Source organism: Ixodes scapularis, unplaced genomic scaffold (assembly GCF_016920785.2).
Source record: "Ixodes scapularis isolate PalLabHiFi unplaced genomic scaffold, ASM1692078v2 PGA_scaffold0__279_contigs__length_252992795, whole genome shotgun sequence".
Classification (NCBI taxonomy): Eukaryota; Metazoa; Arthropoda; class Arachnida; order Ixodida; family Ixodidae; genus Ixodes; species Ixodes scapularis.
The window spans coordinates 240,447,193-240,463,642 of NW_024609835.1; the positions used below are offsets into that span (position 1 = coordinate 240,447,193).

At 46.0% G+C, this 16,450-nt stretch overlaps 1 protein-coding gene across 6 annotated transcripts in view; it reads right to left on the reverse strand.

Moving 5' to 3' along the window:
* The window catches only part of LOC8043368 (talin-2), a 292,667-nt gene that overhangs the window by 78,376 nt on the left and 197,841 nt on the right, over positions 1–16,450 (reverse strand). For all 6 annotated transcript variants that reach the window (XM_040206599.3, XM_029972690.3, XM_029972691.4 and 3 more), the window contains exons 3-8: positions 4,938–5,038; positions 4,741–4,870; positions 2,345–2,433; positions 2,213–2,276; positions 2,003–2,145; positions 444–571 (exon numbers count right to left, since the gene is read on the reverse strand). In XM_040206599.3, coding sequence (XP_040062533.1) covers positions 444–571; positions 2,003–2,145; positions 2,213–2,276; positions 2,345–2,433; positions 4,741–4,870; positions 4,938–5,038 — 655 coding nt within the window. The remainder of the gene's footprint in view (positions 1–443; positions 572–2,002; positions 2,146–2,212; positions 2,277–2,344; positions 2,434–4,740; positions 4,871–4,937; positions 5,039–16,450) is intronic.

Consider the following 16,450-nt stretch of genomic DNA (forward strand, 5'->3'; position numbering starts at 1 on the left):
TATTTGATTCATATTCAAGAAATCTAATATTCACACATACCTAATTAATAAAATAACGACAGCTCATAGTCGTTTACCTTACATTTTGTGTTTTTGCATTTGAGGACAGAATATTCCACATACGATAGAAATTAACTGAACATGTATTTTTCATTATTATCATTCGAAACATGTTAGTGCTCAGAGCAGAAAGATGTGACTTAGTGAACTGAGAAATTGCTTAAAAGATAAATTTGCTCTACCAGCAAATTCAGTTTTCCCACCGACTTCCTTCCTTATCAGATTGTGCCTATTTTCGTTAAGCATTCCCGTCTACGCGGAGGAAAGCAGAGTTTTCCTTCGTCTCTCCCTTCAGATTCCGCGTCCCCACTTCAACGGGTGTCTACGGAAGGAGCGATCCTACATGTGCCGTCTGGCTCTGTGGGTTAAGAGCAGACACTCACTCGAGGAATCCCGGCTTGTGCTTGGTCTCGTTGTGGTCTCCAAACTGGATCTGGCACTGGAGACCCGCAAACTTGCACGCCTCCTCCAGAGTCACCGGGTGCGTCGTGTTCAGGATGGCGTCCCGAGCCTGCACACGGCCCGTTTCGTCTCTCCCGGGAACGGATCGAAGCGACAAAATGACGGGGCCTAACGGTTGGGATCCCAGTCAGGAGTTTATAAGTTAGTGCGAACATTCCGATTTTCGAATGTATGTTTCAAATAATACCCGATTCCAAGTTTGCTTTAAGATGAACTGTAACATCTATGCCAGTGTTTCTCAAATGGGGGTCCGGGGACCCTTTGGGTTCCCCAAACTTGTTTGGGTTCCCACAGCCCTTGACTGTCAATCAAGCTGAACAATAACAAAATTTTTTTTTTATTGATGATGGTTGTCATACAAATAGACCAAGCAATATATGCCGAGCAAGCAGGACCGATTATTTTCTGTTTCATAACTTTGAAGTTGGTTTGAACTCATTTGGTTTCCTTGATTTCCCCTTTTGTTATTCTAATCATCCGATCCACCGTCCCCCCCCCCCCTCCTCCTGGTGGACCGAGTCCACCAACACTTCATCCAATCCAGAAGGAATCCCTTTAAGCACAAGTGGTTGAAAACCACTGATCTCCACTTTTTAAAGTGTTGGCAAAGTCACAGTTGTGGAGGGTTAGTTCAGTACCACCTAGGAGACAAGGCATGAGGTGATTGTTAGTGGATCGCCCACCCGCCCCAAGAAGTGACAGTATTTAGCGAAGCAATGGGCGTCAGTATTTCGGCGTCGACTCGCTCCAACTCTGCTGTAGTGGTGAAAACACCAGATGCGCTCGCGAGCTAGACAGCGCTCTACTGGTCCACTAATGTTGACACTAGAAGAGAAGAGGTCTTCTAAGTGGTATAGTTCAGTTAGCCCCGTTTAGCACGCTTCTCTCTAAGCACCACTGTACTGCAGAGAAGTGATACTTTCAAAGCAGACACGGTGTTCCTGCAAATCTTACACTGCCGCGGAGCAGCTGCACACTTTAGGAACGAATGCACCTTCACAGTGGGATGGTGCGTGGGCACATGGTGAATTTAGAAATAAGACTGAAGTAAGCGGCAGCTCTACCTTGCAGAAAAAAAGTTTCACACTACCACCCTTATTCGAGAATCTATGTTAGGCAGCGATGTCCTGACAAGCTGCGTGCATCATTGGTCATGCTTTTTTTTTTTTTTAAATTTCAAGGTTGAGGGAAGAATATTTGGAAATACATAGCGAAATAATTTATAAATATCATACATCTGGAAAAGCTTGGCTTAAATTTTATGTCAAAACTACAGCTTACTTTTTACCCCTATGTAGGTCCTGAAGTGTCCGAGGCTGCAGTCCATAAATAAGTATGGTAATTAGACTGAAATAAACCGAGGTTAAGAGTGGGCAAATGGAAATGAACAGCCTCCCACTTCTGCGAATTGACTCCCCTAACTGGCCGAGAATCCGACTTCCACAGCTAGTAGGAGAGAAAAAGAGAGCTAAGCAAGTACCTGGACGTAGAGCAGATTCAGCTGCACAGGGTCGCGCGAGTCCACGTTGGAGTCGGAGAAGAAGTACTTGCGACGCAGGGTCAGCATCTCCTCCTCGTCCACTCCGAGCTCGCGCAGCGTCTTGGAGTGGTCCACCCAGTTCACTGAGAAAAAGGAACGAACGGATAAGCGACGGAACGTCGCACCGGGACGCGTGCCGAAAGAACTTACGGTCGTCGTCCGTCTTGAGCTTCTTCTTGAGTTGCTCCATCTTCTGATCCTTGTCTTTCTTCTCCTGCGGCCGCAGAAACGTCAATATGGTTAACATTAGGTTGTCCCGAGCGGGGAAGTGGGATCCCTCACCCTGCGCAGTGTCAGTGTGCCAGTGTTTGGCTCCTTGTTCTCGTCAGGGAGGTCGCGTACCAGCGAGAATTCGTCGTGGTTCGTGATGCCTGCGAGGATACGCCACGAGACATCCAGAGGAGCTCAAGGAGGACCACTAGGGTCGCCCCAGACCACCGAAAACCAAGTGTGCACTACAAGGCTTGCAGGGCAACGACGCAGCATGAGCAACATGGAATGAATACCTCAAATATATGCCGACTCTCGCCCGAAAGCTTGTAACACAAGGAAGTTAACCTTTTTCAAGTCTGTGTCATCCGGAAAATTGTAAAATATTGGCAAGCCTTTCCATATTGTGTCCCCTTAACACCAAAAGCGTAGCTATGATTTTTTATTTTTTTGGAAAAGAGGGGGAGGGGGGGAAGGGGGGTAGCTGGGGTGTCCACAGACTTGTATGTAACGAGATACAAGTAACTGACTACTTGTAATCAATTACGTTTTATAGTATCTTTTTAACATTTCAATTGATTTTTTTCTGAGGTAACACTCGTCGTAATTCAATTACTATTGTTCAGTAATCAATTATATGTTCCCGAAAGAGCTGAAATTATTGAGTCGAGTTTTTCTACACAAAAATATTGCTCCGTCTGCTCGTGCGTCAATCATCTATGTTGCACTAATGTAAGACACTTTTTTTATCTTTAAACAACTAAAAAAATACCAAGAAACCAGAAGGGTTAGAATGTCAACGCGCTCAGCGGCGTTCTGACTGTCCAGCTGTCGAGAGTGCCTCGTCTTCCGCGTATGGATTGTTACGATCCGGGTTTGCCGCAGCATAGATGACTGTGTTCTGCACTTACATCATCTACCCACGACAAAGACCCCCCCCCTTCTCCTTTTCCATCTCCAAAGGGTTCACCAGCGCGTGCTTGTATAGAACGTACTAAGAACAGAAAGTTATCTTATCTACAATATTTTTTTGTACTAGATCGGGGTTTCTACCAGTCGAACATGTGGTTGTTTATTTATCCTTCCCTCTCTCTCTCTTTCTATGGCTATCTCTATTACTGAAGGAAGAGATGAATTCTATTAGCAATAGTTTAACAAGGTGTAAGTGACAAAAAAAAAATGTGACCACTTTTAACATATTATGTGTTTCTGATTTCGGAATAAAAAGATAAGTAATAAATTCCTTTCTGGTAATTTTATAATTACTTTTGTGATGCAGTAATTAACCACTGTAATCAGTTACATTTTTCAATGAAGTAATTGTAATTGGTTACTTTTTTTTCAGTAACGCATACAAGACTGGATGTCTATGACTTGGTGTGAGAAGGGAGAAATGGGGGGGGGGGGCAATCAAAATGCATGTGTATGTTATATGATTATTCGGGCAGGGCTGGAGCCCCATAAGCCTCCTTCATGGCCCTGCCACAGCTTAGCACTGCCATTCTGCAGAGCTTTTTCTGTGTTATCCAAGTTGACCAACCTGCCTATTTCTTAACCTTCTGCGGTGACAATATGCCTGCTAGCTCATTCCACTGTGCACTGCTGCAAAAGGCACGTGTGGAATGCCAACTGCTGCTGTCATGGGGACGAGTGGGGTAGACTAGAAGCACCCTAAATGATGCATAATGCTGCGACACAGGGTAGGTAGATAGCGACTGCTTTAAAATTCACTGAGATCACGCATCATTTCTTGCGTCGTGTGTTTGTGATAACGTTGTATCGAGTCCAGCAATAAATCATGGGGGTCAGTGTAAAAAAAAAAAAGAATGAAATAACTTGAACTGAGCATGGCAATGGGTGCTAAGCACCGATTTCCATGATCCACTAAAGGAGATCAAGTAAAAGAACTTAGAGTACCCAAGCCTAAAGGCTTGTTTGGGTTCCGAGTGTTTCGAGTGTTGCGTTCCGAGTGTTACCTACCGCATTATGACTGCTCACAACCACTTAAGGCTAGAAGCTATTATTTATGAGTTTCCATGGCAACTTCTCGCATTCAGTTGCCAACCATGGCAACCGAATGCAAGAAGGTGTAACACAGTCGGTCATATTCAAATGCAAATCTCTGAACTAGCCTTAAGTGCCCAGTGCTTCGAAGAGCTAAACAAAGAAAGGCTACTAATGCAAGTCCTACTCCTAAACGCCTGCTGGCCTTCAGCCCTGATGCACACGAGCACCAGGGTGAGCATGGCAGAGCATCCCCTTCAAACGCCCAGCCTCCAGTGTGCGCTCGTTGCCTTTCGCCGTGCTTTTGCTGCACGTGCACACTCGAGGCATACGAGACGTGAAGGCAAGAAGCTTGCATCAAAGGCAGGATAACTGAAAGTCCTCCCTGCCATCCTCCTCCTGTCAGCGACTGTACATTGTGCGACACACTACAGGACGGCAAAGGGTCCAACTGAGCAGCGCACCGATCTTGGTGCAGATGACGACCATGAGGTTGGCGATGGGCTGGCTGTCGTCCACTAGGACCGTCTTGACTGACCCGTCCAGCATCTTGACCCGCAGCGGCCGCAGCTTCTTGCGGTACTCCAGCGTGTCCTGAACCGAAAGATGGAGGCCTGCACGTGAGGGCCTGCCCCTCCCTCTCTTGCCTCTCTCCACTCACCCCAGACTTGAGCAGGTAGTAGCCCAAGGCCTTGCCGCTCTCCAGCCAGCAGCCACATTTTTTGGGGTCGTCGTCTGTCAAGAACAGCCCATATTCCTTGGCTGAAACAAACGAGGTCTCCTGTTCAGTGCACACAGTGGCAGGGGTCTTTTGAGGCTTTCTGGCTGCATCACACAACAGTGCTCAGAACAAACACAATCTCAGTTTAAGGGGCACTGAACCACGGCATAAAACTGAACCCAAACCTGAACTAAAAAGCCAAGCAAAACCATAAACCATTATTTTTTTTACCGAACCATAACGAAACCGGAACCAAGATCGAACACTTCACATTGAATCTCAACCGGAACAAAACTATTCATGTGGTAGTTATCGGTTCATTGGAAAACGGTGGCATGAACTCAATTAAATATCCTGAACGGTGGAATCAGCAGTGGAGTGTTCATTAAACAGATGGCAGACATGGAGACAGCTCAATAATAATAAAACAAATAAATAAATTTCACACTTATGTGCAGCAAGACTTGGCATCAACAAGTCAGCGTGCAGGCATATATTTTTACCTACGCTGAGAGAATAAATAGCTATTTGTTCCTTGTACAGTCGAATCTCGATAATTCAAACTTGCAGATAATTCAAACTTACGTGCAGGTCCCATCCCACACGTCTCTATGTGAGAAAACTCCTGGTAAATCAAACTTGGCTTTATTCAAACAAATTTTCGGTCCCCCTCGAGTTTGAATTAACTAGATTCGATTGTACTGCTAAACTGTACTCCTCAAGCAAAAAGGAAGTGAGCATAAAAATCAAAGTAACAAAAATACTGACAGCTGTCAGCGGGTGTTTGATCTGCAATGGCAAAAACTGGAGGTGACACTGGAGAGGCAAAGCCACGAGGAGCACGACATAAAGCGATGGTAGCCGGAACGCCATTTTCCCAGAGCTCTGGATGCTGCTTGAGGAAAGACTTTTTGTGTGCGTGTGTTTTTCAAATGCAACACGCCACCTATTCCTTTTTCTCTCCTTTTTTTTGCTTCAAATCATCCTTGGTCTGCCCTTCGCCATCTTTCTTGTCTTCAACTCAGTCATTAGACGTGGATAGTTTTCAAGTACTGTGCGTGCTAGTGTCACAGTGCATGCTGTCCGATTGACTTCACAGGTCAGTGCTGTACTTTGGTGTTGCTTCCAAGCACCTGTATGATCATGTAGTTTGCATAGAATGGTGTCTGCAATGAAGAGACAAGATCACAGAATAAAAGCAAGCATATATCTGTTTTGCTGTCCTTGTTTCCGCAGCACAACTTCTAATGACCAGCTTCTTTTTTTTGCACAATTTTTAATGCAGATGACGCCGAGTTAAACAGACATTTTTTACGACTGGGAACTCCAAATGTCTTGTTTGCTTAGCAAAGAAAATACATGGGCAGCCGCAGTCTAAGGTAGAGTTAGGAACCGGTTTAAGCCGGTTCACACGTGGTGGAACCGGTAACCGAATCAGTATTGAGAATACATCACTGAACCAATACCGAACAGGAACCAAATGCAATGCTACTGAACCTGACCCCGAACCAAAACCCACCCTGAGCTGGAAGAACAACCAGTTGACACCCTGCACTGAATGCAAAACCAATTTTTTTAGGTGCCTAAAAAGACCATGTATGAGGCAAGACAAACATGTACTTTAATAGTTAAAAACAAAATTTGTTTACTACATATAACTTATGACATGTCCACGACACTACAATAAAAATAATATAAACTATGCCAAACAGTTTACCTCACCAAATTTCCCAATACTAAATTAACCCCCACAATTTTTTTATGTTATTAAAAAAATGAGTTTGTAGAACTTTGGAAAAAGATAAAAAAAAAAAAAACTATATTTTGGGCATAATTGTGAATGTTGCAAAAGAGTGTGTAAATTTAATTTTTTTATATTTGGTGTTTTTCACGTATTCTACTGTGCAGTAGTCTCTAAGGGTATCGGGCCTTCGTCAGTTTTTTTTTTTATCTTTTGTCCCTGCCATCCCACCAATTACCTATGGAAAACAGATACAAATGTCATAAAATAAACTTGTCTTAAAATTAAAACATTTGAGCACGAAGTGCCTCTATTTGAGGAGGATATTCCAAAATAGAAGCACATTTGGGAATCGCTCCCCACTCAAAATGAGTCTTGCAACATAAAATGTTGCAAGATTCAAAATTCAAAACTATCAAAATTCCTTTAGTATAGCGCGGCAAAGGCAGCAGTGGTAACAGAAAATGTGATGTGTTAGAGTGGAGAAACTGTATACACACAGGGAGGCTGGATGGCACGGAGCACCCCTGCATTATGCAAGGTGAGTGTGGGAGCGCTCCGTGCGTGCCTTGCTTGTAGGTATCATCGTTTGCGGCTATAGTGTAAATACAACTTTGCCGCTGTAGTATATATACAAATTTGCGGCTGTAGTGTAAATACGAGCTCAACCAAGTATGACAGAGTAGTTAAAAAAAATTGAATAAGAGCCAATAGTTTGGCCCGACTACAAGCAACGAGCAATTGAAGCTGAATTAAAAGAAATGATTTATAAATGTTAGTAAAGAAACGACTGACATTAGAAAGAAATTTTGCAATAAACGGGAAAAGAACAGGCCCTACTAGGATGCATTTTGGTTAGAATCTTTTCAAAAACAGTATTTGAGAGAACCAAACAACTGCAAGTATACTCGCAAGACAACACCTTTTGTTCCAAATTTGCTTTGACATAGCTGAAGAAATAATTCATATAACCCCTCAGCCCAATGAAACCAGAAACCCAAAAACTGACCAACTGCACGATCATCATACATCATTGCAGCCTCAGAGGCTCGGTCAAACTTGAAATTAAGCGGGTCCTCGCTAACTTTAAGTTGTCAAAAATTAAAAAAAGAGAATATGTTTACATATAAGAATCAATTTATTAAATAAGCGAAGAGCCGAAATCCTTAGCCATGCGCTAAGGATTCTGTTAGAAAGATCTGTCCCGTCAGTAATCAATATCAAGGTTTCATTAAAAATGATTAACCCTCGTTAGATCAATTAATTGTGACCTCACATCTTGAGTACCTTCCCTCTCGAACATAAATAAATATTATTTATTTATGTTTATCATAAATAAAAGTAAAATATTATTACAGCTTGTTGATGGGCATTTAATCTCTCCCCATCTTCCAAAATACTTTTTATGAGGGGCCAAAACAAGCATACGTTTTTGGAACAAGACACAGAAAGGAACAGCCTCCCTCCCACATGCATTCTACTGAGCACCATATAAAGAAGAAAAGAGAAAATGTCCTTGGCTCGTCGAGCGTGCCGAGAGCGGTTGCGCAATAACGCATGCCCTAAACTTTTTTTTTTTTTTTTTTTTTTTTGCGGGTGTTTTTTTTTTGTTTATTTTTAGAAACATTTATTTTATTTGCTTGTTTGACCTTCCTCTATGGTTGTAGCACGTAAACAGAAAGTAGCAATTTCGTTTTGTTTTTATACTTCCGACATTTTTTTTTTTTTTTTTACCCCTTCTTTTCTGCGTACAGCCGATGCACAGGAATGCCTTCTGGCGCCCGCGCTGCAGTGCACAGGGCCGCGCACGCCGAGGTGTTCGAGCGAGCGACGAAGCCCGCGGTGTTTTCATCCGGATAAGGGAAGTTGTCATATTACCTTTTTTCTAACCTCGCGGGCGGAGCCAACGCGCCGCGGGTTGCGTTTCGCCACAGCACATCAGGGTCACGGAGAAAGCGCACCCAAAGGGGCATTGATCTGGTTTTCAATGGAGATGTAAAGGTTTCAGTTCTGAACATCGTAAAAACGCGAAAAATTGAAAAAAAATTCGCAGTTTTCGAATCATGCATGCCAAGGTCTGAATTTGGAAAAGTTCGAAGCTTTCGAGGTTTCTGAAAGCTCATGTTCGAACATTTCTTTTTATTGATTTTATGTTCAAGTTGGAACATACGAGAGATTTCGAATTTCCGATAGATGAAAAACCGAAAAATTCTACGATTTCCAATTTCTTTTCCCCGACTCAGTTTTCACCGATTCATTTTAAATATTTTAAACGGATCGACGAATCTTATGAAAATGTTAGGCGTGTTTTCTAAGCCGTAAAGTCTCCCTTCCTACCCAGCACTACGGCGCATCCGGTACAACTCTGTATCCGTCAAGAAACTCCGTGAAAGACGCGCCGAATCATTCAGCGAAACTCCTTGAGTAGGGTAAAGCGCGAAACACATGTACGACGAAACCGTCCGATCCGACGTCCGACCGCGCAATACGAAGGTCGGAGGCGAGGGTTTTCAACGCTCTCCGATGCTACGAAAACCCTCGCCTCCGACCGTCGTATTGCGCGGTCGGACGTCGGATCGGACAGTTTCGTCGTACATGTGTTTCGCGCTTAACGCGGCGGATCAACCTTGTGTGCGCCGTCATACATCTCCCAAATCTCTCGGAAGCGTGCGCGCGCGCGGGCGGCGCGGGTTTGCCTGTTGTGGCAATTTGCTTGCTTATAGCCGACATGAAACTGCGCTCGCGTTAAAAAAAAGAAATCACAGGGAATCTTTAAACAAAGCGCGCTCTCTGACGACGCACTCTTGGCGCGCGATCCAAACCAACGCGTTTTTGTGCGCGCGCAGGCCGTACGCTTCCCGAAAATTGCGTATTTCGTGGCGTTTTTGCTGTTTCCGGTGCTCCTTCTGAGTCCTAACCGTGCGCGTTGCTTAGGACGGTGCGGCTTCGGGCGAGAGGAGAGCACCTGCGCCAGACGACGATGCCGGAACTAGCGCCCTCCACCGATCGGCCGGGAGCAGGAGCGCCCTTCTAGGTCACAGCGCGTTTCCGTGCGCGTTCAGAAAAAGTTGAAAATACCCAACTTTCTTACGCGCTCCCGGAAGGCGCACGGAATCAGCGCGGCGTCACGAAATACGCAGTTTCCGGGAGCAGCACGGCCTACGCGTGCACAAAAACGCGCTGGTTTGGATCGCGCATCTCACGGCATGTCGCACGCCCGCTCTTCGCTGCCCGAGCAATAGCGTCCTCTTCTCCCGCTGGGTCTGCGCCGCGCGCGCATCTCTGCCGAATCTGGCAGGAGTAACGCCATCTCGTGGTCCAGTTCCGTACCGTGGGTTTTGGTACCTTTCTTGTCGCCGACGTGTTTTCGCTCAAGGACTGAACGACGAGACATATAAGGTTTTCGCCTTAATAACGCGCATATCAACGTGGTACACACTATGTCCGAACGATCAAGAAGGCTTGCCATAGTTCAGTGCAAGACCCACATTTATATCATGAGCGCGAAACGACAAAGATGTCCCACCCTAACCGCTCATTCACACTGGAAATGGATCCGCGTTCGCAAAGCGGTTGCGAACGCGGTTGTATAAAGATCCAGTACAATTGCACGCGCACTCGATGACATCGAGTGCGCGTGCAATTGTACTCTAACCGCCGAATTCAGAAACCTCACCCAAACTCCGCCGTGGCGATTGGCCAGCGCCGGCCCTCGCGCCTTCCTCGAGGAAGTGGAGGGGCCCTTCATTTTGAGTGTAGTTTGAGTGAGGTTTCTGAATTGGGCGGTAGGAGCCCCAACGCGGGAGTATCCCCCGCCGCTGCCGTGCGCCCGCCACGATCGCGGCACCGTAGGCCACAGGGGGAACAGAGGGCTGTCTGGACAAGCTGGTCAGCCGGAAGCCTCTTGAACCTCCGAACATCGTGTGTACCACCTTGACACGCGTAATTGCGTTCTTTTTACAACGCGAGCGCCGTTACAAAGTGGCCGCGTACAAGCTGACGCCACGACGACCGAGGAAGCGCAATCTTCCGAGGGATTTGGGAGATGCGGTAAACCGCCGCTTCGTGTCGAGCAAGCCGCATCTCCCACAAGAGACACTGTACACGCTTCTCCCGTAATACTTGGGGGCCAAAGCAAATTTGAGATCGTTGCGATACTTTGCATGCTAGGGGCTGCGAGCGCATAAGCGGTCGTGCGCCTCACCACCTCGAAAACGTCTGCTCAAGCTCCTGTCATGCTGCGCCGTCTGGCGACGTTAACCCGAAATGGGAGCGAACCTTCGACACACTCGCTCCGAGGCGGCGCCCTTCAGAGACCTCTCTTCTTCCACCTTTGATCGCGGCACACTGCACCAAGCTATCGCAATGGTCTCCCATGTTGGTCCTTCGAGTAAACTGCGGGAAGCGACCGTCGGTCTTGCAGGAGACGCGGTGGCGTGCGACCTCCAAGGATGAGAAGCAAAGACGGGCACCGCGCGGAAGTTTCCATAGTGACCACCGCGCGGCGCCCGTTTTTGTGGCTGATCCATTCCCTGCACGAGCGTTTCCCTCGGAAGCGCGAGCGCACCCGTTATGCATCCTTTTGTGCATGTGCACCCCTTCCCCTCTAATAAAAGTTGGCTGCGTAAAAAAAAAAGGAATGCGCCATTTTTGTTTTTTTTATTTATAACTACTCTACTACACAAAGCTAACATGAGCACTAGCCGTCACACGACTAGGAGGACATCGAAAAAACAGAAGAAAGATGCGGTGAACACAGGAGTCAGAAGCGCGTTTCAGGCGCCCAAGTCAATTATCCTCAGTCCGTAAGAAACGTCTCTTCACTAAAGCTCTCGAGTGGAACACATTCTGAGAGAGAAAAATAGAGAAAGCAAACCAAGATTTTCGAGAGTTCTTTTCCCGCGCGTGAACGCTGGATGAATCCAAGCTCGACGACCGACACGCGTCGATGAAAGATAAACCGGCTGTCTCTCGGAGTCCTGCGCTCGGAAAGGCGTCATCGGGCGAAGCTGCGAGCCGACTGGGAGATTATAGGGTGTTAGAGTTGGCCCAAAACTCCAATTCCCTCCTGTTTCTTAAAAAGGTCGTGAAACGATCTTTAAAAAACTCTGATCTTTATTTGAAATACCGAATAAGAAAGTCGAACTGATGCTCCAGTACTTCTGATAAAGCCACCTGTTCATGTCCCATTTTCCGAGAGGAGACACCTACACGCCGTTGTTGGCTGAGCTTTGGCACTGACGGCACAAAGCAACGCGCCCAAACAGGTGCTTCGGAGGCACTGGTACGGGGAACGGAAATAAACGCGAAACTTTTATTGTGTGTAGCTCATATTCGTCTAAATATACTGTGTCGAAACAGACGACAGTCAACACGCGCGGTTCTCCCTCGTGCTGGAGGCGCTTGACGGCTCATCAACATTAGACCGACACGAAACAGAACACTGAGTCTATTTACCTATTTCGGAATAAATCGTGGACATTGTCGTTACATAAAAATGGGGATTTCGCGCCTGTTTTATATCAAACGAGCATGTTTTGACGTTGACACAGCCACTTTGGTATGGTGGCTCCATAACATTGGTCCAGAATTATGTAAACGAATACAACACGATAAACCACTGTGGCCAGTAAACAAGAGGGAAAACTGTATTACTTAGAAGAACAGGAGGAAAATATGCTAAAGAAAGAAAAAAAAAAAAGGAATGCGGCAATTATGAACCCTAGGGCATTATAGAATTAAAATATATACGAAGTTGTTAGGGGAATATGAAAAAGGAGTCATGGTGGCGGGGTTGTCTTTTGGCAATGCAGAATTACCCATGAAATCTGAGATCCACTCAAGTTTAGAGACCCGGCAGAGGAGCGTGGGTAGACTGGCATCGGGGGCACATGGGAATACACCAAACGAAGGAGTACAGGGAGACATGGGCTGGGCATCTCTCGAGGCTAGAGAAGCGATAAGAAAGTTGAAATTCGAACAAAGGCTGGACACAATGGAGGATACACGATGGGCGAGAAAGATGTATAAGCATCTATATATGAAACGCATGAACACTATAAATGGACAAACCGAACCCGAAAAATGAAATTCGAAATTCGAAGACCAAAATTCAAATACTAAATTTCAGATACCAACATTCAAGTGCTGGGGCACAGCAAACCACCCCTGTAAGAAAGGAAGTAAAATAAGTCGAGAGAAAAATGTGGGAGGAAGGAATGCAGGGAAAATCAGTTTTAACTATGTATAGGGGACGGAAACAGGAAATAACATTGGTACGATAATTCATGATGGAGCTCGTTGTTATTTGAGGCTAGAACAGGAGTACTGAGGACTAGGGTATAAAGGACAAAGTATGCGGAAATGTATACGCGCTGTGCCGTATGCCAAGGGGAAGACGAGACAATATAGAACATGCGGTGTTGACGTACAGAGGGCTTGCTCCCGCCCTCCCGGAGGGGGCGACGGATTTAGCCACAGAGCTGGGGTTTTGCAGACAAGAATGGTGGAAATTATCTTGGGGGAACTGAATGACGTACAACTAACAACACAGCTTGGCACAGGCAGGACAGAGGAAAACTGGGACTCCCTCCCGCGCGGCTGCCGCCCAAATATTCAACATTGTCCCCAAGTGGCCCGGTGCTGGGGCAACGCCGACAAGGTTTGACGAGAGGACAATTGGTGACTCCCTCGCCGGGGGGAAGAGGCAGGGGGTGATGTTTTGTTTTTTTGCCCGATTCCCCAAAGGTCATCCTGGTGACATCTCAGACAGTGTTGGACAAAATACTCCATAAAAGTATTTGAGTTATTAAATACCTGCTTCATAAAGTATTTAAAATACTACTCAAGTTACATTCACTGTAAAGTACAAATACTGTAAAGTACAAGTACAGGTAAAGTAAACTACAAATACTTAGAAATGTAATTGAATTACTTTTTGAAGATACTTCCGCATTGCGTAATCTGTATCGACGTCAATGACAACGGCAATTATACAGTTGCGCAAATCTCGCTTACCAGAATGGTTTATTAGCACGCAACAACATAAAACGGGAAAAAAAAAAGTATCGTAGAGCTCTTTTTATGCAGTCCAGCTATAAGGAGAAGGATATTGTCACGAATGACAAATGATGAGGCGGCGAATAACTGAAGAAACTAAACGTTTAATGGGCCGACTTGTGCCCAAAACAATAGAGAAAGGCCAGCGTCGCAGGCGTAGATGTCGGCGAAACAGCAGAGCCCTGGGGTAAGACTGACTCCGGACCGCCACTCGGAGCACCTTTTTGCACCCGCGTGGGTTTCTGAAAAATTTTGCGTAGAACGTTCGGCGCGTAGAACATTCGTAACTCGATCAGACGACAAGGTTCTCGAACTTACGAGAATGTAAAGTTGAAGAATAAATAAAAGAGGAGTCCGCTCCCTGGAATCGAACCCGGAGCCTCTGCGCGAGAGACAAACGCAGTGACCATTCCGCCACACGCTTTTTTTTTTTATTAGTATTATTTGGTTACGGGCCTTCGCTCGGCAACGCGCGTGGCAATGGGGAATTGTAGCAGACCGTTTCCGCAGCCCGCTAGGCACCCGGATAGCGCTCCCTAATCCGACACAAGACCTTGAACTACGCAGACAAGGCTGGCGGCGCGCATGCGCAGCAGCGGCGTTTTCTTCACGGATACCGTAGCAGAGGAGAAAAACGGTCTACTACAATTGCCTATAATAGGGAATTGTAGTAGAGCGTTTCCGCAGCCCGCTAAGCACCCGCACAGCGCTCCGTAATCCGCCACAAGACCTTGAACTATGCAGCGAAGGCTGGCGGCGCGCATGCGCAGCTACGGCGTTTCCTTCGGGGATACCGTAGCGGAGGAGAAAAACGATCTACTGCAACTCCCCCATATCACTGATACACGTTGCAAAACATTTCTGGGACAAGAAAGAGGGGGAGGATGGATGGATGGATGAATCCGGCTGAGCCCTTGGGATCGGGCGGTAGCTTACGCCATCTATCCATTTTGTTTTACCATTTAAGCTTAGAATATTTCAATGTAAAAACTATATTCACTCCGCACTGAAAAGAAAGTGAGGCTATAAAACCCCCTTGCCATCGGTTAATAAGAAAATACCTAGTCTTATCCGTTTTCTGCCACCATTCACTTAATTTTTGCTTGGTAATCCCTACTGTCTTGAAATCCACTTTTCCTTCGCTGTCTCTAAAACCCAATGACTTTATTAAATCTAAGTTGTCTTCGGTAGGCGGAGCGACGCCCTTTACAGTAGGGTATCAAGTGCTCACCCGTCTCGTCCTCCTCTCCACAAGCAGCGCACACTGTATCCATTTCCTGGTACTTCGCTTGGTATGTTCTGGTTCGCAAAACACCTACCCTTGCCTCAAACCAAGGGGCACCACGGAGATCCGACCGTGGCGCCCCAAGCGGTTAACTTTAGAACAACACGGAAGGGGACAACGAATACAATGACTGAGTACACGGCTGACATAACCGAACGCGGCGTCAGCGTTCGGTTGCAGTTCGTGTTCTCTGGTGAGGGGGAGGAGGGTCTCTTTTTTTACCCCTCCAGCCTGTATGAACAATGCAGCATGCACGGTGCCCAGCTCAGCACAAAAGCCCTCAAGCTTGCATCCTCCCACTACTGCTTTCGGGAAAGATCTGGCAGTTAAGGTCACTTATTTTATTATTAGTATTTTACATTACACTGTGCCTCGCGCTCTATTAAAGGAGATAACATGAACATTCCCACAAGGCTTGTGGGCATGTGCACGGGCCTTGTGTTGGGTAAACAATCAGGTGTGGGGGCAACAAGCGGGTCAGAGTGCCTCGTCAATAGTGACATCGCTGAATATCACGTCCTGCGGCGCACCTACAATCCACATATGGGAAGTTCACTATAAACGAACTTGGGATACGGAAATGAGTGAATAGATAACAAAGAGAACCCGCATAATAGCCACGGCAGTGGTCGCACCTTCTTTAAGTAGGTTGCGTTCAGAAAGGCACTCAACGTTGGGGACGCTTTGTTGACATTTTGAGAGGTGATCCAGCTCCCAGTTCGTTTCCTGTCCTGTTCTCTGCTTCTCAATGTTCGCTTACAGACACTGTTCGCGAGAGCAATAAGTGACGGACTGACGACAAAAATACATAAACGAAAGAAAACCTCGACGCTTTGCCGTAGCGGGGTCAAATATACAAAAAGCAAAACGTTTTTCTGTGTCCACTTTATATATATTTTTTATTTGTTATTTTCTTGACACTTAAGTCTGCATTGTTGTCGTAGGCTGTTTCCCGGTCTGCGTTGCGCCTCAGTGTGGCTATCTTTACTTCTGTAAAACCACAACTTTTGTTTGACGATTTTTCGGGGAACACTCTAGGAAACAAAAGGCGCCGTTGGGAAGGCGAGGGGAAAGCCTTGGTTGTACAAAATTTGGGCTGAAATATGAGTCACTATTGGCAAAAAAGCGATGTTTTCACGAGCTCAATCAAAGTGACCTTAGCTAATCGGAGCTAGGGCAACAGCATTTGGTTGCTCGAAAGAATGTTCACGTTTGTTCGTGCTGCACCCACGCCGCTCCATACCGAAAAACTCGGAAAATGAAGGAATGTCAAAGATGTATTTCAGATAATGAGTATAAGATACTCAGAAATGTAATTAAGATAGAGTAATAAATACTCTCGATTAAAAGTATTTGCAAGATACCAAG